The sequence below is a fragment of the Puntigrus tetrazona genome, chromosome 13, assembly GCF_018831695.1.
Source record: "Puntigrus tetrazona isolate hp1 chromosome 13, ASM1883169v1, whole genome shotgun sequence".
NCBI lineage: Eukaryota > Metazoa > Chordata > Actinopteri > Cypriniformes > Cyprinidae > Puntigrus > Puntigrus tetrazona.
Window position 1 is genome coordinate 3,748,128 of NC_056711.1, and position 24,079 is coordinate 3,772,206.

The following is a 24,079-nucleotide window of genomic DNA, read 5'->3' on the forward strand; positions in this document are numbered from 1 at the left end:
AGCACTGACCTCTATTTAATGCAAATGAAAGGCTATAGACACGAGTGGACAATTAGCTGTTTACACATGTATTCATTTTAAGTGCAGTCTTCACCAATTAATGTGTTTTGGTTTATTCTGATTAATTGGGCCGCCCTGATGTTATATGATGTGTTAAAACAGATTTTCTTGTGTTAATTTGTTCTAGTTCTGCCTCCACCCGTTCTGCCTCGGTTCTGCCCGCTGTTTGCCAGCCTGGTGAATATACTGCAGTGTGACGTGCTGCTGGGGATTCTGGGAGCTGTGCTGCAGTGGGCGATGGAGCCCAGCGGGGGGCACTGGTCTGAGTCCATGCTTCAAAGGGTACGTCTGTGTGTCAGGGAGACAAACTGGACCTCGCACTCATATAAGAGCATCATTTTTGATAATTGGCATCAGCACTCGCCTAATGTATACTTCTCGAGTACCGCTCACTTGGAAAGTGTTTACATCACTGGATTATTCGAAATAGGTGTAAATTTGTGTCATGATGTTAGAACACAGTATGAACATGTCCCACAGGTGCTGCATCTCATAGGCATGGGCCTGGTGGAAGAACAGCAGCATCTCATCGGCAGCGCAGAAGATCACGATACCAACTTCAACTTCACTCTCAAAATCTCCAGTATGTCTTCGTTCTTTCACTCTCACACACACACACACACACACACACACACACACACACACACTGAGTCGAGCTGATTGAATCTGTTCATTGTAGGACCAGGTGAGGCTCCTGCTAACACTCCCAGTATCTTGGCTCTGTTGGAAACCCTGCAGAACGCTCCTCATCTGGAGGTGCACAAGGATATGATCCGCTGGATCCTTAAGGTAAAGCTGATCCAGAATCATATTACAAAGCCACATGTTACTAGAATGAATTTGTAAATGTCTCAGCTAACCAAGAGAGGGCAGCAAAAAAAAAAAAAAAAAACTAAAACGCATGCACACACACACACATTCACATATTTCTCATGCAATTTGACAACATTAATTCAAACGAATTAAATCCTTATTTTTTCTACAGAAATTGATTTTTGCATAATTATGGAAACAAAAGCATTTATTTACCTTTCAATATTTTTTTATAGATTTGTTTTATTTTTGATAGTTTATTCGAACTTGTTTGGTACAAGAGACATAAAGTGTGTATAATATTTATTATTATTATTATTATTATTATATTTTAGGTATATATTTTTAGTTAAATATGTAGAGTTTATAAAAACTAAACTCCTTTTTAAAAAAAAAAAAAAAAAAAAAAAAAAAACTTTTTATTGTCAGTTAGCTGTATGTTTTAGTTATTTTTAACCTAATCAAAATAACCCAGCTGCATTTTAATTAAGATGAATTGGTATGTGCAGTGAAAAAAACAAAGCATGTTTAAGTTATGTTTTTGCAAATTAACTGTTAATGTTATTAATGTATTTATGATAGAGAAATACAAATAACATTTATTTGTAAAGTATTTCAAATCTAATCCTTATGAAGGTGTTAAATTTTCATACTGTGCATCTGCAGACAGTGGCCAGCATCAAAACCACGCGGGAGTGCACGGCCAGTGCGCCCCCTAGTGACAGCTCAGGGCACAGTCAAGAGGAGGTGAGCGGAAGAAAGCCTAACACGTTTGCATCACAACTGTTTAAAGCTGCGTTGTTGTCTCACCGGATGTGTGTGTGTGTGTGCAGACGGTGCGGGATAAAGATAAGGCAGAGCGGAAGAGGAAAGCGGAGATGGCGCGGCTCCGGAGGGAAAAGATCATGGCTCAGATGTCAGAGATGCAAAGACACTTCATCAACGAGAACAAAGAGTTGTTCCAGCAGAGCCTGGATGAGCTCGACCCCTCCACCTCCTCCACTCTGGAGCACAGGTACACGCACGCGTCCCGCCGGAAAAATATCACGGATCAAACACGAGTTCCCTCTAATCTCTTTCTCTCGATAGCCCCAGTACGTGTGATAGCACGCTGGTCTGTGTGGGCCCTCGGCGGTGGCGTGCGGGCGGCAGTGAGAGGAGACAGGTGGTGACGTGCATCCTGTGTCAGGAGGAGCAGGAAATCAGGATCGACGGCAAAGCCATGGTGCTCGCTGCTTTCGTCCAGCGCTCCACGGTCATGTCCAAAAACCGCAAGAGACCGCCACACAACCCAGGCACGTCTTTTTATACGCGCGTCTTTGGGTCGTCGCAGCATGTAAATGCGCGCTCGCTTTAACGGATGCGTCGTGTTTTTGTTGCAGATAAGTATGACCCTCTGTTCATGCACCCTGACCTATCGTTCGGCACGCACACGGGCAGCTGCGGACACATCATGCACTCACACTGCTGGCAGAGGTAAGGGTCGTCAGGAGAAACGCATGCTTCCATATGCTCTTCCTATCAGAGGAGCTAAGAAATCTAACTAATTGTCTGCTATTCTGCAGCCTTGGTTTTGGAGTAATTTTTCCCATTTATTATTGAATTGTTTCCACCTGTTGTAGGATTTAGATCATCTAGTGCTTAAAAGAATTGGCAGAAAAATGTAACCCTTTAAGAGCATTGTCTTTTGAAGAGTTTTGTAACATTTTGAGTGTTCAGCAATTCTGTAGCGGTTGATAGTTGTTATATAAAACAAACTCTTAGTTAAGTTAATACTTAACTAGTCATATAGGTTTGTTAGTTATAGTCAAGCTTTATTCCCTTAACAGTTAAGGCGGTATACTTTTTTTCTATAGCGGTCATAAGGTATTCTCTAGCAGTGTAACATACCACATCAGAAGTGTAAAATAAAATATGGTAATATAGAAGCAATTTCATTTCGACATGCGTTAGCAGTACCCACCATTTTTCTAGTTTTAGACATTTTCAACAACAACATGACACAGAAATAAATATTATAAAATACATATTTTGAATTGTGTTAGTAAACTTACTTTATTAAAATCAAAATACATTGTATAAAATAATGACTTTTATTTAAACATTATTTTAGTCAAATAATGTTTTTTAGTCATTGAATAAAGGGAAAAAAATAATTTTAAGGTTAGGTTGGTTCTTGTGAAGAGTAGGAAAATAAATCCACGTTGCTCAAAACTTAAAGGATGGTCAGCACAAAGTCTTCAAATCATTTTACACGGCTTATAAAGCTGTTATCGACACAGATGCACACCTCTACAAAATTACCGCAGTGTCAGTTTTAGCATTTTTTTTTTTTTTTTTTTTTTTCTCAATACAGTAAACCCCTAAGCGTTCCTTTGTTTGGTAAAGGTATGTGTCGTCTCCCCCTGCAGGTACTTCGAAGCAGTGCAGGCTAAAGAGCAGCGCAGGCAGCAGAGGCTTCGGGTGCACACCAGTTACGACGTGGAGAACGGAGAGTTCCTGTGTCCGCTCTGTGAATGTCTGAGCAACACAGTCATTCCTCTGCTGCCTCTGACGAAGACCGGCTGCAGGTACTCCAGCAAAACGCACACTTGACTTGGACCTTCGGCTGCTGCTTTTTCTTTAGTAAATTCAATTAGCAATTTACAGGCGAACACAATCGATCACCTATTGGTTTTCGGATTATTACATAATATAAACACATAACCGAAAGTGCTGAAATACTAGCTCTTTTTGGTGTTACAGCCTATAAAAATATTATGCCTGCAGCACTCTAATAAATATCGTGACCAAACTGTAATGTATGAAGCGCTCAGTTTAAGTAATAGATAATTAGTGTGACCTCTCAGATTAGCGCTCCACGTACCGGTGAAGGAGTAAACCATCGGAGCAGATTGCATGATTGTGGCCAGTGTTAGTGTAATACTCTCATCTGTAATAAACCGGGCAACCCCTTTCATTCATTTGTGTGAAAAGGAGACTGAAAGCCCCACTCTCGTGAGCTCAGCGCTGCTATTAATACACACCTCCACAGGCTAAGCACCCAGTTGGTAATTTGTCATTGCACTGTAAGTCATTTGGATAAAAGCAACTGCTAAATGACTGTTTAGTAAATCCATGATAATTAGTCATACCTGCGAACTAGTTGAATCAAAATGTCATTCATGTATCGCCTAGATTTAGCTTTTCTAGGCAGAGAGAGAAATTGCAAGCTAGTAGATACAGTGATACAAAAAAAAAAAAAAAAACATCAGTGTGCAAGACCTTAAGTGTGCCTTAAAAATGGCTGTGAGATGAGGCGTGTTAGATCTGAAGCAGCACTGCGCATGACATCAGAGCACCTCGAGAGCTTCAGAGAGCAGGCCGCTGCATGCTTTGAATCTCTCTCGCGGTGCTTTGATGTTAACCACTGATCGGTCTGAGCGGCTGCTTAAGATCTCAAACACACCTCAAACAGAAGACCGCATCCTCTCGAGGTTGCGTTTGTAGGCTGCATATGTCTCTTTAAAGATCTTATTTTGAAATGTTAACAATCCTATATTTGACCATTATTCTTAAGCATAATACAACAACTTACACTTATGACTCGCAAATGTAATGCTCCGTTAACTGAAATAAACCAGGCTTCATGGCATATGCAGCCTACGAATGCAAAAATATTTAAAACATTAATTTTACAAAATTATTTATGCATAATTATTTTAATAGAAATTTTAATAGAAAAGAAGCTTTTTTATTTATTTATTTTTTTATTTAATTATATTTTTTTTATGGAAGTGACTTTGTCGCATGCGTTAAACATTGACAGAAAAGGTCCTTTGTTATAAATGAAGCAATGTGACCGCAAATCTGTTGCATGTTTGTCTCTCTCTGTTGAAATAGATATATTAGATATATTTGATTGAGTGTTTGTGTTTGTTGCAGCTCTGAACAGCCTGATCTGAGCCAGTGGTTGAACATCACCTCTCTTCAGATGAAAGCCTTGCTCTCTGCTCACAAGAAGGCCAAGGCAGCAGATGCTGACGGTGTTGACGATATGGATGGTGTTAATGACTGTCCTCCACCTGATGGCTTCAAACTGGACTACACTCCAAAGTAAAACTACATACAAACTTTATAATTCCACTACACTACAGCGTCCTTGTTAAAAATCATTACTAATAAAACGCTTTTCTTTCTGTCAGGAACCCCTACTCAAGCACCATAAAGGAGATGTTGACCACGTTTGGGACGGCTACATATAAAGTGGGTCTTAAAGTGCACCCAAATGAGCAGGACCCCCGCGTGCCAATCATGTGCTGGGGCAGCTGTGCCTACACCATTCAGTCCATAGGTCAGTCCGAGAAAGAGCTGAACTGAAACGCATAACACTGGTCAGTAAATCGGTGCCAAAACATTTAAGACCATTTCCTCTGATGACGTAAAGAATTAGAATTTCAACTATCATGGGAAAACCTGGGAACTATCAAGCAGTAAAAATTCATCAGCTTCTTCATCTAAAAGTGAAAATGTATAAAACTTGACAAAGGAATATTTAAACATTTTCATTTCAGTAATTGTAACTTTCAAATGTTATTTTCTGATATATACGTATTTAAAAAAAATATTTGCAATGATGTTATTTTCCCAGTAATCCATACCAATTTAGACATTTCAGAACTGTTAATACTTGTTTTCTAATTTTAGTTAAAAATAGAAAATAATAAGTTAAACTTATTCCACTGGGTCCAAATGGACCCAGGGATGTGCACAAAAATAAATAAGTATATACACATGTATACATTTTGAATGGGTTATAAAGGTGAACATGTATATTAAACTTGTCATCTCAAACAGAGAGATTGCTGGTGGATGAAGAAAAGCCTTTGTTTGGAAGTTTACCGTGCAGACAGGTAATCAAACTAGTGCATGCTATTGAATATTTCTTTTGAATTTCTCATTGAAATCAGCGAATGGATGGTCCTCGCAATTCTTTAAATCTTTACTCTTGAGCTTGATTTGTTTGATAACCCAAATGTTTCCCCACGCAGGATGACTGTTTGAGTTCCCTGACTCGGTTTGGCTCGGCCTGCTGGGCCGTCTCCTCTCACGCCACTGTACAGAATCACTTTATTAGGCTCTTAGCAGGTAACAAGCGCTAGGGTCTCATACCACGAGTAGCTGATGAATCGCACGAATCAATTATTATGAGAAATGACTGACGATTCCCACGTCTGTGTTTGATTCAGCACTTGTTCCTGATCCTCGGGTGGAGAATACACCTTGTATTCTGGACGTAGACATGTTTCACCTGCTGGTAGGATTTCCTCAACGCATCTTGTTCACTACACTAAACAACTACAGCAAAAAAGTGCCTACTTGGGCTACCTGTTTGGGAATGACCTTTGACCTCACGTGACGCGTGTGTGACAGGTGAGCTTGGTGCTGTCCCATCCGGCGGTTTTCTGTCTGGATTCCTCAGGGCTGAGCGCAGACACTGCACAACTGCACTTCCTGCATCTGGTCACAGTGGCTCACATAGTCCAGATCCTCCTAACCTCCGTGCCAGGTGAGAGACTCGTATTCACTTCACGAGCAGCCAAGTCTTCATAAAGACTTCGGAAATGATTTTGTTGGCTCCTGTGTGCCATCAGAGGAGATGCGGATGGAGCAGGAGAGTGGAGGAGCAGAGAGGGAAGAGGAGGAGAAAGTGTGTATGTTCTACAGCATACTTGGGGCGCATCTGGGAAGGTGAAAGCGCACACACACACACAATACTACTACATACAAACAGTTAGTGTTTCACCTTCCAGTGTGACCGACTCTATATAGTACTATTATTTAATGACAGTCAGATGAAAAACTGTTCTCAACGAGAAGTGAGATACCTCTGTCTAAAAGTTTGAGGAGAATTAGAATGGAGATTGCAAGAGTTAGAGGATCGAATTTAGCAGATTCTTGAAGTTGGCTAAGGATTCAGCTGCTCTGAGTTGGGCAGGTCGTTCCAGCAGGAGGGTACATTTAATTTAATAGTCTGTGAAAGCGCTTTGTGCCTCTTTGGGATATGTGCTGTCTGCTATATAAATATTGCCACCGTCAGAGAGCTTGGAAATGAAGAATGAAATTAGTTTTTATGGGAACTGTTTCACCTCTGCTAGTTTTGCATGACCCTAATCTGTGGCTCCGTGTGCGTTTCAGCGGCCTGCGTGAGGTGAACTCGGGCTGGCATCTGTGGCGCTGTGTGAAAGCTGGAATGCTGCCTTATCTGAGGGCGGCCGCTCTGTTCTTCCACTATCTCAACGGAGCTCCAGCACCACCCGAGTTACATGGTGATTGACTCAAACGTGACGCACACGTTACTGGCTCACTCTCCCATTCGCCGTATCATTTCTAACTCTGTTTGTGCGTTCAGCTCTAGGTGTGGGTGAATGGGAGGCTCTGTGTGGATACCTGTGTCTGCCCTCCAACCCACTCCAGCTCTTCTACAACAACCGAGAGCTCATGGAACCTCTGCTTCACGGGTAACCCACACTATTTAGCAAAGCATCTCTGAAAGCTGTGACTTAACCTCTGAAGACCCCGTAGCTTCATATGAGGACATTTATATTTTAGTGAATTTCGCCGAGACCGTACGCGTCACAGTTTTAAGTCTGGATGTCCTGTACGTAACGCATTCAGGGCTTTTCAGAGATGATTGGTTGTTTTACCTTGACCACTCCCTCTCCTTGGTCTTCACAAATGACTGAAATTAATTTAGTGACACTAAAATCTAATCGTATTTTGTAATTTGTCTCACTTATTTGTCAAAAATCATCCTCTCAGGAAAATGTGATGGGATTCAAATCAAAATATGACTTTTGTCATGAAACGTATGAGGACACTCGGACTAAAAGCATGTTTATCAGGCATTCTGGAAGACTGAATTGGAATGAAAGAAATTATATTTCAGTATTCTATGAAATTCTTTTAAATTTTAACTCCAGTTATTACTTTATTCCATTACATGTTGCTCCATGAATATGCAAATTAGATTGTTTATAGTTAAATTGTACATAATAAGGGGACCCGTTTGTTTTTTTATACATTTTGCAGAGAGAAAAATGGTACATCTCCATAATTATTTTATAGTAAAAAAATTGAGGCCAGGATTGAGGACATAACGTAACTTATGGATGAAACATCATAGTTTAAATATAAATTTTTAAATCATTTAAAAAAAAAAAAAAAAAAAAAAAAAAGACATTGGAGGAAAAATAAAAAAGAAATCCTAAAGCTCTTTTCTCAGAGATTAAAAGGATCAGATGTCGGTTTAATGACTTGTGGTGTGATGTGGTGCTCTGCAGGTGGTGCTCTCATCCAGATGTGCTGCAGGGCTTTCAGAGCAGCGTGGCTCTCATCAGGTTTGCGCTGCTCCTCAACACTTCACTGCAATTCAGTTCACTGCAGCCGATGCTCAGGTGCTCACCATTCTTCCGTTTCCTACTTAAGGTTTCCTAGAGAGTCCAATCACCTCATAGAACTGCCAGGCGACTACAGCGCTCTGATTAACCAGGCCTCCAGCTTCACGTGAGTCACCTCTGTCTTATCAAATGCGATTAATGGCTAAGACCTGGCGGCTCTATACCGAGTCGCACGCTCCTGGTTCTGTGAATCAAATGATCTATCGATCCCGGTGGCGTCTAGGTGTCCTAAATCTGGAGGGGATAAGTCTCGCGCTCCTACTCTGTGTCTGGTATGCGGTGCTATGCTGTGCTCTCAGAGCTACTGCTGCCAGACCGAGCTCGAGGGAGAGGATGTGGGCGCATGCACCGCGCACACTTTCGCCTGCGGAGCCGGAGTCGGCATTTTCCTCAGGTGTGTACATGTCGATTCAGATTCAATTAACATAACAGGCAAATTATATAAGGCATAAGGTACAGTTTTCATTGGGTTACTCTTTGACTGTTTATTTTGTGATTTAATAAAAAAAAATCCCACATTACATGGTTACTCTTTAAATTAATACATAATTTGAGTTCAAATGATATTGTGATGCCTAGCTAGTGCAGGGAATGCCTTATTTGACAACGTGCAGGAAGTTTTCAGGATGCTGAAATCTCGAGAAAGCTTGACGTATCGATGTAGTGCTGTGCGATTTTTATTAATTCACTTGACTGTAGTTTACATCAACTTTATTTGAATGAAAATCGTTATTTGATTTCGTGCCTTTCTGAAAACGGAAAAAGCGTATCGTTAAATTTTCACTAATGTGAACGTTTTGCTAGTGCAGGTTATTCTAAAATAAAATCTTTGGTCCAATAAAATCACTAAATTCTTTTTAAAATAGGCTTTATTTATTGAACATTGGCTATATTGCTCTAGCTGCCGTTTCTTCAATGCATTACAGTAACAGAGGTGTTACCATTAGTTATTTTAGACAGTTAGATAGTCCTTGTGGATTTTTGTGTTGCCAGAAGAGTTTAATTTGTATATTTTTAATTTTCAGGGTTCGTGAGAGTCAGGTCCTGTTCCTGGCTGGCAAAACTAAGGGCTGTTTTTACGCTCCCCCGTACCTGGACGACTACGGGGAAACAGACCAAGGGCTAAGGTACGCCTCTATCTCCGATACTTCACGCGCTCGATTATCTTTGACACTCGTGTGAGATCAAATGCGGTGTTTTTTTTGTTTTTTTTTGTCCTGCTTTAGACGGGGAAACCCATTACACTTGTGCCAAGAGCGCTACAGAAAGATCCAGAAGCTGTGGCGGCAGCACAGCATCACGGAGGAGATCGGCCACGCTCAGGAGGCCAATCAGACTCTGGTGGGCATCGACTGGCAGCACCTGTGAAGTCACGCGACGCTTTCTCACACCTTCGCCCACCCTTAAAACGTAAGGGGACCCGCACAGCAGAGCTAGAGGTTGCCAAGGCATCACCAAGGCCTCTTGCTCTTCCTCCACCCCTTTCTCCATCTTTCTGACAGTGGATGAATGCATGACTTTTTTTTTTTTTTTTTTTTTTTTTTTTTTTTTTTGGTGGGAGAGACTTCTCTTCCCGTTTTTCTTTTAAATGTGATATAAATACATATTTAAAAAGACATATAGCCAAGAATCGAACCCCGGCGATATGGGTTCCTTCGCAACACAGATATTCTTCATAGGAATGCTATTTAATTTCTTCTCCAAGTAATATTAAATTATTTTTCAAGGTATTTCGCTCAAATATATAGGTTTCGCGAGACGGTTCTCTTACGGCTCGGGAATTGCCCGGTGGTGCTGCCCTTCGAGTAAGCACAAACGTCCCTCAACATGCCCATGCGGGGATAGCGCCACCTATAGGATAACACGGCATCCTCTCTCTCTCTCTGCCCTCGCCATCTCGAATGCTGCAATACATCGGTCAAGGCCACCTAATTAACATTCTCATGTTCATTCAATACAAGCCAACGCGGGGAAGATCCGGGAGCACATGAATATGTCCTCGAATGCCTGGTTTCCGTTCGTCTGGGTTGTGTATGTGTTTGCGCGAGTGAGTTTTTACGTACAGGTGTTTAGTTGGTATGTTTCTAATGTGATGGATTTCTAAGGTCGTCCGTTTTTATGACCCGTTCGTTTCTCGTTCTTTTGTGACGCGTATTATTTATGTGTTTCTTGCGGCTGTGTGTTGTATGCGACCTTCGATCTATGGAATCATGCTTTCCACGAACTGAACATGAATTCCGCTCTTAAACATGATTTTTGACGTGTGTGCCGTGTGTTGTGATTTTGGACATTTTTGTTTCGTTTCTCGAGACTGCTGCGCATTTTCTCAGCGGTAGCGGATGCAGAGTTGCATATCCTTAATTCAGTTTCGACTTTGGTCTGCTTTAGACTGTTGTTTTTTTTTTCTTTATAGTGGCCTTGGCTTGGGGCTTTAGTCCAAATCAAAAAGTTTAATTTGTCAGTGACGCAGAAATGCATTAAAACACACCGTTGCTTCTTCAGAAACAAGTTTTCGTGTGTCGCGCAGTTCAGATGAAAAGCCTGTTTCTAATGCGGCGAGCATATTTCCTGAGACACTTCCAGTGGCTGCAGCAGTATATTACATCACAAACTGACTTGTTAATATGTGAATTCTTGTATAAATGGGTACATTGTACTATATTGTAAACATTAATGAAATAAAAAAAGGAAAAAGACTTGTGTTGTCTTTTCACGTGAACTGTATTGACGAATGAGCTGACTGTCCATCAGTGTTTTAGTTTATGGCGTAAAACGAGTGCTCTACCAGAACAGGTAGGCTTAGTGGACTCATGCAGACTAACGCGTGACCTATTTTTGCTGGATGCAATTCTTAACTGTGCTCCAGTTCTGTCCAAATCACTTGTTCATCCAGGAACGCTGTAATAAAGAGGATTAGATCCAGAGTTGAATCCACTGTAAAACTCTCTGGCTAGACCAGGTTTCAACTAAGTCAGTTCCTCAAAGTAATTTGAACTGCACATATATAGAGATAGAGATTTACTGAATTTGCTGGCATAATTGTTATTTCCGGTCGCTATACTAATCAGGGTTGCCAGATCTGATCTGCGAATATGCCAAATAACAAATTCTGCCACTTTCATAAAATAAATTTTGCAGGAACGCAATTTAAGTTAATCTCACTTTCAGTACCCCTTCCTCACAAAATGTTGAATCTTGGTGAAATGTAAACTGGCTAACGTTTTAAAACGGGCGTTTGAGTCAGATGTTGCGTATGCTATATAAGCTAAACCTGCGTCAACAGTTTACGGTTATCAGCTCGTGAAAATAAAAAAGTTAGGAAAGTAGTGATATATATATACACACACACACACAGAGAGAGAATTAGAGCTTTTACATCTCACGTTTAACGAAATAAGTTTAAATGTTCATGGCTCTGCTCATGGCAACGACGTTTGCATGCTAAATAGTGATTGGACCTTTTTGCCTTCCTTGGCTGATCAGCGAGATGGAAAATGAAACGCTGGGCTGCGTCTGACAAGGTACGTGTCGTTTATGCGCTTATAACTTTAGTAGATGTGTGCCGTAAATCTTTTAGGTCGCCCTTGGTGTTAATACTGGGAAGTTGAAGAAGCACTTCCTGGAGATTAGGGTCGTACCGCGTGTATGCTCCGGTCGCTAGTGCTTGTTTTCAGCTCCGGTGAGAGACGCACCTGTCCCAGAGCTTCACCTGAGAAGGTAAGCTGCTCCACAAAGCTGATTAACTGCTCTTATCCAGCCAGTCACTGTTTATGGACTTCAGGGCCGGAGAAAATACCAAATGACACATGTCCTGTAAGCGCTCACTGCCTGAACCCGAAGGTAGACGTTTTCACCCCAACTCATTTTCATTTTACTTAATATTCAAGTTAATTTCTTTCGGATGAACGGATTGAATTTGCTGTATCGAGTATTTGTGCGTTATGATAGTCGGAAACAAGTACGTTTTTGATTGTGGTGCTCTTGACAGGTTTCAAGACATACATGGCCTACACAGTGCAACAATCTATTAATTTTCCTTAGATGGGATTTTTTTTTTTTTTTTTTTTTGTCCAAAGGTATTCTGAGGATGGGTATTCAGCTGTTCTGAGCAGGACAAAAGCCTCATTTAGAGCAATCCATTTCCTTCACTTCATCCAATCAGGTAAAGCTGCGTCCCGCTGGGCTTCTGCTGTCCAAACATCTTTCACCTGTGACCAGCTCAATAGCAACTTATTACCTTACCTCACTTTCACCCCTCATTTAAGTCTTTCACATAGCCTTTTAAAAATAAGACTCGAGTAAAAACCAGTAGAACAGAAACGAACGGTCACATCTGTTCGTGGGTTAGGAACAGCGAGTGTATATTAAAATAACACAGACTTAACACTGAATCTAATTAAACATCTTTATCTCACAAATGGAACTTCCTACACGATCCACTCAATCCACAAAAACTGACATTACTGTAAATTCAAGGTCAAACGAACAGAAAGAGATGCCTGTGAAAATTAAAAATTTACACAAATGATATGAAAAAAAAAAAAGAATACAACTGATTGGGTTGTCTGACTTAAATTAACAAATCACACACACCTGACTAAAATCTTTTACAAGTTAATTGTCCCACAACTGCATGCCCAACAAAGCACAAAGCCTGTTTGTGAGGCAGATATTTAACCCGAGAACTACACACATTAATGGTGAACATATTGAGTACAGTATTCTGTTGTTACAGAATAGTTTCCCCATTATTACAGAGTTCTGCTCTCCAGTAGATCACCATCAACATGCTTTTGAAAATCGTCAGACAACCTAAGGCCTGTTAAAGGCAGCGCTGTGTAAAAAGCAAGGTGTGCCACTGTTTCCATCCCTTTAAGGACTGGGAGGTGACTGAACGTTAACAAAAACACATTTTCCTCAGCTGCCGGTTAAAAGCTGCCGTGTGACCCCTTCAAGAAAAGTGATTTAATAGCGCCTGATGGCTTTATGGTGAAATGTGTTATTGCATGTGTGAGGCTGTCGGGTTAAACATCCGCTCAACCAATAAACTGGAAATATAAGAATCAAACTTTATACCTCTACGGACGGACTTGGACAAAGAGGCTTATTTGGTCGAAATGTCAGATACGGTTAGATGATAACATTTACAGATATATTTAACTCTTAAAATATTAAAAAATAAACGTACATTTTATTCATATTTACATTGTAGTGTGTACATTCGCATCAATTGGAATCTCATTAAAATGTAGGTGTACTGATCCCGTATGTATGCATATACACCTATATTTTTAAGAGAGAGCATTTTAATCAACCTTTCATGCATTCCTTCTCCCAAAGGTGGGAGTGGCCACAGACATGATGGGGTGGGAGGGGGCATGACTCTCTCGGCTTTATGTGGGAGCCGCTTCTGCATCTCCCTCCTGTACCTGATTGCCTTTAAACAGCGACGTGATCTTTGTCATGATGTCAGAAAATGTCTCCTTCACGCTCTTTTCCAGCAGCCATCCCTCACTTTCGCTCTCAGGATTCTCTGGGTCGGCCAGGGTGTCCAGCGAGGTGTTCAGGTACTGCAGACCAACCGTCACTACAGCCTGCGGCGAAACAATTCAGATGAACGCAGTAGAACCAAACATGCTTCAGCGTTTCCATTTGGAAGTGATTACGTCTTTGGAGTATATATGTCCCCAAGAATTTTTAGAAATGCCACACATGATAGAAACAGCATCACAGTTGTGTGCTTCTGATGTTTTGACCTATATAAGTTCCTGGAAATACCCAGTTTGGCAACAAGGTCTTAGGACTTAGGACTAGGTTCAAGCTAAGGTTAACCTTCTTGAAGGTTTGTTGCGCCCATTTACTGTAAATGTATAGTTTGAGTGTATCTGGCTGCCCTATTTCATGAATGTGCGTATAAATAGTGAGCGAAAACTGAAAACTGGTATTGTAGATACGCATAAATGGACTTTGTCATGTATGCGCGATGGGTAGGATTAGGGTTAGATCGTATTATATACAAAGCAAAAAATGTCATATGCATGCAAAAACTGCTTATTATATGCACGCCAAGCATGTGCGTGCTTTATATACGTCAAATGCGTTTTTGTGTATCATTACAAGTTTTCAGGGGTTTTTGGCATACTATTTATACACATTTTTATATTACAAGCTGTGTTTGGTGGTGTACTGGTAATGTAGACAAGACAGGGAAAATGCAAACATGCAAGTGCGTGTTATTTGTCAGCTTCCCACATGCTAAATGCTCATCACCTATATCTTGTCGTGCCATCAACGCAAAGTGTTAATCAAATCAATTAAGCAGATAATTAATCAGATTCTTCCATGCCTATTTATATTACTCTTTACGCACCAACTGACCTTATAATCTAGCGGCTCACTTTATAATCTAGCAACACACTCATTACCCACCAAGAGTGTGATCTAGTGACAAAGTCAAATAGCAAGAGGTAGCTGTGTTCAATTTTGGATTCTGTTCCCTCTCCCACACCCACCTGCATAATAATGAAGAGCAGCACGAAAGCACCAATACTGTTCATCATGCCCCCATAGTAGGACACCAGGGCCTCACGGCAGCCTCTGGTCCAGATGTTCAGGTCCTCAGTGTGGTGGTCGTAGCTGTAGTGAGCGGAGTTGTTGGTCAGGTGATGTTGGATACATGGACGAGGAGAACCAGGGTTGCAACAGCTGAAGGGAACGCTTTCCATCAAGTATTTGCCTTCCACGTTGCTCTGGACACGGCTAGGGAATTGCAAATATTGAACTGTCAGGCAGATATTTTAATTAGAAACACATTCTTGATTTCATTTATGATTTCAGAAGTGGCAGGCTTGGAAAAATAACTCATGAATTTGTGCATCCATATTAACTTTGAGATTACCGGACAAAGCTGAGGACTCCAGTATGATAAGAAGAAGAACACCTCTTTTAAATTAGATGGGAGGTAAACATTGGGGCCAACTCCATGGGAGGTAATAGATTGCACAATGTTATGATTGGTGTGGTAGGTAAGCTTTAAAGGACTTGGAAATAGGATCCTGACAGGTTATCTAAGCCTTGGACCCATGTGCCCTCTTTAACCCATTCCCTCTTTATAAAACCCACCAGCCAATTATCTACTTAGGAATCTCTTAAAACAAACTCTGAAATTCGATTCCACTTGCATTCAGCATAACAGTTTTCATGAGGTCATGAGACTTTGTCTTGGTTATTGTAAAGTTATGGCATAATAAAATGTCTTTTGGGTTCAGCTTCCTGAAGAGCAGAGTAAAATATGCATTAACTGTTCGCTATCTGTGCCTTACTTTCTTAAACAAGATTTAACTTCCTCGAAACCCAATGAATATCAGGTTTCGTTACTTCACCCTACTAATGTTCAAAGACTGATACCTTTTGAATTTGACTATGGTGAGAGTTAATATCTTACACATTTTGAAATTCAGATATATCACAAGCCAACAGATGAAAGAGAAAATGTATAAAAATGACCCAAAATCTCTTCCATGTCTATCCCACCTCTTATACTCATTTTCACTAGTACTTAGTACTAAAATCAGTACTCACTCTTTAACCTCATCATTGCTGAAGTCCAGGTAGCGGTTGCTTATCCACTGGATCTCAAACCAATCTTTGTAGTTGTTGTTACCACAGCAGCGGAACTCAATCTGGGTCATATCTAGGGTTCTTTTCATGAAGCATCGTCCTGGCGTGTCTGTATCTTTGTAGTACTTCATTCCATTCTTCAGGCCTTCAGCCAGGGCGAAATGCAGAGAGATCTGCATCAAGAAACAGAGCAGAGCCGTGACAAAAAGGGCGATGCAGAAAACCACACATCCACTCATGTAGGTCTTCAACATTGGTTTCCACTTGGTGAACTTGATTGTGTCAAGGGAGTCATGGCACACTTTGCCCCCAAATGCGTTGACAACACAGGTCACGATTCCAACCAAAATGAGCAGGTTGGGCACAAAATGGCTCTCATTGTTATCCATCATCTCGCTTCTTTTGCGCAGCTCAATCTTGAAGAAAATCCCCATGCTGAAGATGAGGACCCCAGCCATGACGGAGAGCCAGTACAGGAGCCAAAGTCCTTGGGCCAGCTTGACTCGCTTGGCCAAGTCAAATTTTATAGGCATCAAAGCCATGTTTTGTTCTTTGTGATTAAGTCCAAACTTATATATTTAGAGTTACTCTTCTGTAGTGTGGTTACCTTTGTTTCAAAGGTACGATCGTACAATTCAACTTGGCTTTCCCTTGTTGAAATTCTTGAAGACCTTGAACAGAAACGCTGTAGTCCAGAAGCTTAGTTTTGTAATCCGTCATCAAGCGTGGAACGTGCAGTAGCAAGAATTTCCCTTTCCATATCCATTCTGACCACCCACAATTCAAGAAAGTCCATGCTGTTGGCAACCAGAGGCCTCTTCCTCTGGGATTTCACATAAATCCACCCAAATAGACCAGCTGGGGGGCTACGTGGCTTTTCCTGATGGTTCCCTTCCCTGCAAAAGGGGGTGGCCGGCTGAGGAGCTGTGTGATTGTAGAATCAAGTTCCTCTACGTCATCCTAAAACCCACTAATCAGCACTGATCCCATTTGCAGATGAGCTGAGGACTCTAATCCTTTATCTTACTTTGTAATTGGTTAGTTACTTTAGCATCAGCTTCCTCTTTTACTTGCTGGTATTGCCTTGCTCTGGGGTATCTCTAGGTAGTCTTCATATCAAACCATTGTTTATCTTATTTTGAAATAACTGGAAGTTACATCATTTCATATTAGTATGCTCTTTTTGCCAGAATTTTTTTTTTTTTCATGTCTACATGAGTAATTTCTGCCATTTAATTTTAGACGAACCATATATTAATCATACATTTAATCATCAAATACATTTTTTCAATCTCAATTTTCAACCAGAGGAAGAAAATTTAATGGATATGATACTGTACTCCTGCTAAATGTAAGCTAACCAAATCTAAAGCAGTGGTATTAGAGATCAGTAGAAGATTGTATTAAAGAATCTACCTGGCCCTCAGATAGGACAGGTAAACGGGACTGATGCGTTTATCCACCTGTTTATATTAACTCTACACAAGATTGTATAGGTATCCTAAGATTTTTATCACCCATACTTGTACTGTAATTGAACAATCCTTTGGTCAGGTTTCCAGTAGAATTTACCAAGCTATGGACACAAGCATTCCTCCCTCCCTTGAGGTAATTTTGAGGTAAGACTGACGATCATCAAACCACATTTTTTATTCCTCAACAACTCATGGGAAGACAGAAACTTCCAGCTGTAAAACCCATGCAGATTTTGCCCCCAAGTCAATCTGATGTACTTTACCAAAGAGTAATTAGCTCATTTGACAATTGCCATAAAGAGGAAATCAATGTTCTGTGCTTGTAACTAACCCTATTTGAAGCAATCACAAGCTCTTAGAATTAGTAGTGAACTTTAAGTCCTTTGCCACTTTGCGTAAGCCTAATCAAATACCTAAACTTTCTGGCTCAAAGGCAGTAAGTGACGATTAAGACTTTTGGTGGATTGACCCCAAGTCTCTTGTAGGGTCTCTTGTAAGAGCAGTCGACCTGACTTTAGGCTAAGAGCTAATTATTTGAGTTGTAGAGTTGCCTTGCAGCTGTGTCTATAAGAGAACCCAAAGGGTGGGCATCACCACTGTAATTAGCGTGCATTGGTCACATGTGACAAGATTAGAAGTACCGATAGGATTTGAGTGACTTACTGTCCGATCCATTTAGAGGGACACGTAGGCACTGGATGAATAGCACGCGATGATTCTACCTCAGCAACTGAAATGCGCTTGTTACATTGAGACTATAGTGTGCATGTGTATTTTTGTTTGTAGGTCTGCCGGGAGACACTTTTAGTTATCTGTGGCATTCTGAACTTCACATACAGCGGGCGGAATAAATATTAAACATGTCACTATTATTCTATATATATATATATATATATTTGTAAAGGTTCAACATTCAACATTTTCACCAGATTGTCTATAGCAACCCAATCCACACATACAAAGAAAACAAAAATATTTTCTGAAAATAAGTTATGTCTAATAAAATGGAATGACGAACAGGGAAAAGTATTGAACTGCTGAAACGTATTTAATACTTCTTACAAAAGCCTTTGGACCACCACGGTCTTTTCTTCCACACAATCAGTCTTCAAATCTTAAAGCTTCTTTAATTCTTATTTTCTATTGGATTCAAGTCAGGTGATTGGCTGGGCCATTCTAGCAGCTTTATTTTCCTTCCCTGAAACCAAGAGAGTTCCCTTTGGCTCTGTTTGGGATCATTCACAATTCATCTCGCTGAAATATCCAACCGTATGTCTTCATCATCCTGATACTGCAGGTGTATTGGGACTAATATTAATTTCCACTGACAAGGGGCAGGATTTTTGCTAATTACTATATTTCTTGACCTTCCATGGCTTTTTTGCACCTCCCTTTTTTTCATGTGTTCAATCCCTTTTCTTTTGTCTATCCGTTTTATTACACATAACTGAACGTCTGAATCTATTTGTTTTTCTATGTGTGTGTGGATTGCTTGGGTTGTCAACAGCACGTTTTAGAAATATATTTACTGGTAAAAATGGTGATGTTAAATACTTATTTTACCCGCTGTATATGCCAGTGAGCTGTTCTAAGAATGGGAATATCTTATTATTGATGTTAAAGGGATAGTCACCCAAAAATGAAAATTCTGTTAATTACTCATCCTCTTGTAGATCCAGATCTGAAAAATTGTAAAGAAAGATATTTTTGATGAAACCCGAGAGCTTGACATGACAATAAATTATAAATTTGCTTCCTTGCAGTGACCCATTTCTTTCCTCTTCCTTTAAAACTGTACATTACTGTAATTTCTCATCAATTCCAAAGAGAGTACTACATTATATAGATGTGATGACTGCAGTTTACTGTTTCTGGAGGTCCTTGCCTTGTAAACTATACTGACACCTTGTGGCAAGCTGTCAAATAGTTTCTCTGACAATAAAACAGCATTTTTATTCAGCATCGTAATGATTGTTTATTTGGCCGCCGATTTTTCCAAAAAGTGAGTAGTTAAATACTTAGATTCATGGCAATTTTTACATGCTTTACTGAAAAATAATGCTTTCGGAGTCGGTAAATTACTTAAATGAAACTGTCAATTTCTGCTAGATTAATACAGATTTTAATGCCATTAAAGCGTTTGTATCTGAGTAGTTTTGAGCTGTGCTACATGGCTTTTCCCTGAGAGAGGAGCGCAAGCAGATAAATAATCAGGTCCTTTCGGTTTGTCGGTGGATAACTAGCTGCAGAGTTCAGATTCACGCTCACTTCAAAGTGCAGCAGCTTCATTTTTCCCGCTATTGTGTTTAATTTCGTTTTTTTTTTTTCTAACAAGGGCCACATGTCCTGGCTTGCTGTCCAGGAGATCATTCTGAGAGCTAAGAACAGACAGCAAAATCTGTTTACCCATAATCTTATTGGATTGAAAGCCCTTTTATGTATGAAAGCAACACTGCTTGTTTTCATGAGCTTTTAAATATTTTTTCTGCCAGCCCACACTGCCTATTATTTTTACACACGATGGCTAGATAGATGGATGGATACATGGATGGATAGTATCAGTAACTTGATGGCAGAGAGCAAAAAAGAGCGAGGTAATGATGAACAGACAGAGGAAGCTGAAGAGGAGGATTGGTGACACATGCACATTGTGCCCTGGACTTGGAGGAAAGAGGGGGGCATTACAAGAATTTCATAACAAGCACAAGGGCATTAATATGTCAGGGGTTCATTGGAAGCAGATGTGTGATTTATTTTTACAGGCTGGTAGTTTGGGTCGCTGCAACAGGCATTGAAGCTATTCTTGCAGCCCCTTTCCTCCCTCACCTCCTCTTCCTCTGCTATAAACCCACCGTCTATCCCTGTATCGTGATTGCTGTTCTCACATACTCAAATCTGCCACTGCGTTTGCATGGATAGGCTTACGTGTGAGAACGCGCTGTCCTGTTTTGTAAAAAATCATTTATGCAATATATTTAATACACTCGAATCAAATGTTTCGGCACACAATAACTTCTTATAATGTTTCACGTTTTATAATAATAGCAAAACTATGAAAACACAATAGTAAAAATCGACAATATCTAACTTTGTTTATAAAATTAACGGTATCGTGTATCTGTATTTTTCTTTTCTATTTTTTTTTGTTTCGTCCACAAGATGGCGACGGCGACATTGAGTTAATGTGCATTCAAACATTCCTTTCAGACGCTTTAAAGGTTACTTTTTTTACTTTCATAGAATTTTCACAATAGATTCTTTGATGGATATTACATCGAAAACTAAATTCATCAGGAGTTAAAAAGGCATCTGTGTTCTAGATTGACGTCCTTCCCCCAGACCGCCTGACACACGTGAAAGACTGGAGCATTTAGAGTGACAGTCTGATGGGAGGAAACGGACCATTATTTAATCAATAGAATTGCATCAATTTGGGGAAAATTTGTGTCCTGAGAAAACAAACGAACAGCCAGTCTGGCAAAAAGAGGCCGATTTTTCTTTTGCGTGACTCGCTCCATGTGAGAAGGGCTTCTCGGGGTGTCTATCTGTGCCTGTGAAAATCTTTGCAGTGATGCCCATGTGTCCAAACACGGCTGCCGCTCGGGTACAAATTGAATCGTCACTTTGTCCTGTCAATCTGTTTCAAGGTCTACCTGCTCATTCCTCTCGTGACCCCTGCTTGTAAATCTCCGGCGAGGTCGACGAGTTGATGTCAGCATGAGTGACATTAAGTTAACCCTAGAAGGTTAAAAGGTTGTGTGGGGGTTGGTCATCACCAACTGCGACTAAGAATTTGACTTCTATAAAAAAAAAGCCATCTCATAGGCAGAAAACTTTGAAGCAACTGACGCTTAAAAGTTTTAGGGGTTTTTCGCTGTAAGATGGGTGTATTACGGTGGCCCAGCCGTGTGTAACGAAATCTCCACAACGTAACAAAACAAGCCACAGCACGATGAAAATCTCCACAACGCAACGAAAAACAAGTCGCAACACAATTCAAATCTCAACAAAAACCAAGTCGAGACACATTCAAATCTCCACAACGCAACAGAAAACTAGTCATGACGCTGCAAAATCTCCAGACACATCAAAAAACAAGTCGCAACAATTCAAATCTTAACAAAATACAAGTCGGGACACATTAAAATCTCCACAGCATTACAAAAAAAAAGCCATGACGCCGCTAAATCTCCACAACACAATGACATAACTAAAAAAAAAAAGCCAATTTGGAACTTATATTTTTAAATTTGCCCTTTAAAAGCAAATTGAAACAATTGGAGAACATTGAGAGAAAAAAAGTAAGGTTTTAATGCACGTACATTTGAAAAATTCCAATGAACAAAGATGAGCCAAGACTAAATTTATTCAAAGAAACGAAGAACGCATGTTATGAAGGAGAACGCTTTACTTCTTGTTTCTGACAATGAGCCGCTCGGATAGGTGGCCAAAAATGCTGTGTGAAGCCAGGCCCTGTCAGGCAGTTTTATGTCAGGCTAAAAGGTGGTGGAATAAAGCTGTTAATGGGGCCTGCGTTTTACTGTCTATCTCTCTTGACTCAGCTATTGGGGGCCTGCCACAGCAAACATTCTCCACATACATACACGCCTCATAGATGCTAAAATACTCTCACATAAATCTTGAAACTTGTAAAAACTCTCTCCTATAAATTCACATTCCAAGAATTAAGGATGCACATATACAACAGAATAAGTTTATATTATGAAACCGCTCGCTGTAAGATGGATTAAATGCTTCTACACAAGGTCATATAGCACATTCTTTCTTGCCTTCCTGATTAGAGATAGAGTGAGTCACTACAGTCTGCTATTCCTATACAGCTGCAACGTCATATATGACAGATTTTAATACCATTCGTGACACTCATAACCCTGTCTTTGTAGTATCACTAAATGGATTAAAATGGTCTTTAAAGAATGCAGAATGCATGAATGAAGAGCAGGAGAAAGATGCTTGAATGGAATCTTGAGAAACCTACCTGTTATTTATTTTGCATGAAGAAAATTGAGCCCGATTTTTTTGCATTTAAGTTTGTTTGTGACTCCCATTATTATCAGTATTACTACCCCGAATTCTGGAAATGTTGACCTTTTTTTTACTTGAAATGAAAACTAAAAGAACTTTTGTTGGTTTACACCGAGAAGTTCGCTTTTATGCACTAAATGAGCTCGTTTCAAATTTGATGCCTGCAAAGGTCTCAGGCAAATATTGGCACGGGGGCAACAAAGGGCTGAAAAGGCATGAAAAGATTTAGATGGGAGAACATCTAGCAGCTAATTAAGTTGATTGACATCAGGTTTTAACATGATTAGCATTCAAAGGGATTTCCTAGAGAGGCAGTGTTAGTCAGAAGTATCTGTGAAAGAGTGCGTAAATAATTGTGGAATACTAAGTGTAAAAATAAATGTATACTGTATGGGCGGGCTCCTATGCGTTCCTAGGTCGATATATTTTGTTGACCCTGGAATAACATTTGAATCCAAACTTTTGTCTTGACCATATCCTTACACCTAAACCTAACCTTACCCATTTGTAATGCCTAAAATGAGAGGAAATGATGACAAATGACAGTGATTGGTCAATCATAATGTTGCTCCAGGGTCAACCAAGATGTGATCCAGTAACATGTTGCACTTAGCATGTTTTGGAATGCACTTTGTATGCTGAAAGGTATATAAAGGTTTTAGAGCAACATATGCTCCCCTCCAGATGACGTCTATTTTAGGGAAGGCCTTGTGTATTTCAGCAGAACAATGATAAAACCACGTATTGCAGCTATTGCAACAGCATGGTTTCCTAGTAAAAGAGTCTGGGTGCCGAATTTGCCTGCTGCTGTCCAGATCTTTTACCTATAGAAAACATGCGGTGCATTAAATTAAAAAATAAGTTAAAGACAACCACATACTCCTTAGCATCTAGAAACCTAAATCAGGCAAGAATGGGACCAAATCTCCACAAACTCATAACCTCAACGCCCAGATGTCTTCAAACTGTTTTGTAAAGAAAAGGTGATGCTACACCATGCTAACCCATTCCTATAGCAGGCCTCATATTTAAAATTAAATCATTTTGTGAATAAAATTGTACAATTTCTCAGTTTAAACATTTATGTTGTCTTATGTGCCCAAAAAATTGCCCATGTCATTTTAAATTATCTTAGTTTTCATTTTATTCAAATAATAATAAAAAAAAATTGTCCCAACATTTCCAGAATTTGGGTTGTAATTCTAATTACTTAATTATGGCATTTTGTTTGTTTGTTTTTTTAAAGCAAAAATGTAAAAAGGCAGTAGAAAATGCTGTCATGGTACACAGGGTATACAAGGTATACACAGGGGATAGGTCAGCCAAAAATGCAAATTCCAAACTAGTAAGACCTTTGTTCATCTTCAAAAATCTAAATTAAGATATGTTTGATTAAATCCGAGAGCTGTCATACCTTCCATAGACAGTGTAGTCATTGTGGTACTCAATAAGGAAAGGAAAAGACATGACATGTGGCAAGGTGTCCCATACTTGGAATTTTTGCTTTGCATTTAACCCATCCAAGTGCACACATACAGCAGTGAGAAGTGAGCAACCATTATTTCAGTTTTCATTGTGCACAAAAAGCATTCTTGTAGTTTTAAAATTATGGTTGAACCACTGATG

At 40.0% G+C, this 24,079-nt stretch overlaps 2 protein-coding genes across 2 annotated transcripts in view; one reads left to right on the forward strand and one right to left on the reverse strand.

Moving 5' to 3' along the window:
* ubr2 (ubiquitin protein ligase E3 component n-recognin 2) overlaps window positions 1-11,008 on the forward strand; it is a 29,223-nt gene extending 18,215 nt beyond the window's left edge. Inside the window, 22 exon segments of the mRNA XM_043255416.1 lie at window positions 188-342; window positions 541-643; window positions 740-849; window positions 1,540-1,620; window positions 1,707-1,888; window positions 1,963-2,168; window positions 2,256-2,349; window positions 3,285-3,443; window positions 4,798-4,968; window positions 5,058-5,206; window positions 5,710-5,765; window positions 5,904-6,000; window positions 6,102-6,169; window positions 6,286-6,421; window positions 6,507-6,603; window positions 7,051-7,181; window positions 7,265-7,373; window positions 8,196-8,252; window positions 8,341-8,418; window positions 8,536-8,706; window positions 9,338-9,439; window positions 9,539-11,008. Coding sequence (XP_043111351.1) covers window positions 188-342; window positions 541-643; window positions 740-849; window positions 1,540-1,620; window positions 1,707-1,888; window positions 1,963-2,168; window positions 2,256-2,349; window positions 3,285-3,443; window positions 4,798-4,968; window positions 5,058-5,206; window positions 5,710-5,765; window positions 5,904-6,000; window positions 6,102-6,169; window positions 6,286-6,421; window positions 6,507-6,603; window positions 7,051-7,181; window positions 7,265-7,373; window positions 8,196-8,252; window positions 8,341-8,418; window positions 8,536-8,706; window positions 9,338-9,439; window positions 9,539-9,680 — 2,654 coding nt within the window. The 3' untranslated portion in view covers window positions 9,681-11,008.
* Window positions 11,009-13,705: 2,697 nt separating this feature from the next.
* Window positions 13,706-16,474, reverse strand: prph2b (peripherin 2b (retinal degeneration, slow)). The gene is made up of 3 exons (XM_043256122.1): window positions 15,894-16,474; window positions 14,825-15,071; window positions 13,706-13,906 (listed from the first exon to the last, which is right to left on the reverse strand). Exons 1-3 carry the CDS (start codon window positions 16,472-16,474, stop codon window positions 13,706-13,708), a joined length of 1,029 nt encoding a protein of 342 aa, XP_043112057.1.
* Between the last annotated feature and the right edge of the window lie 7,605 nt (window positions 16,475-24,079).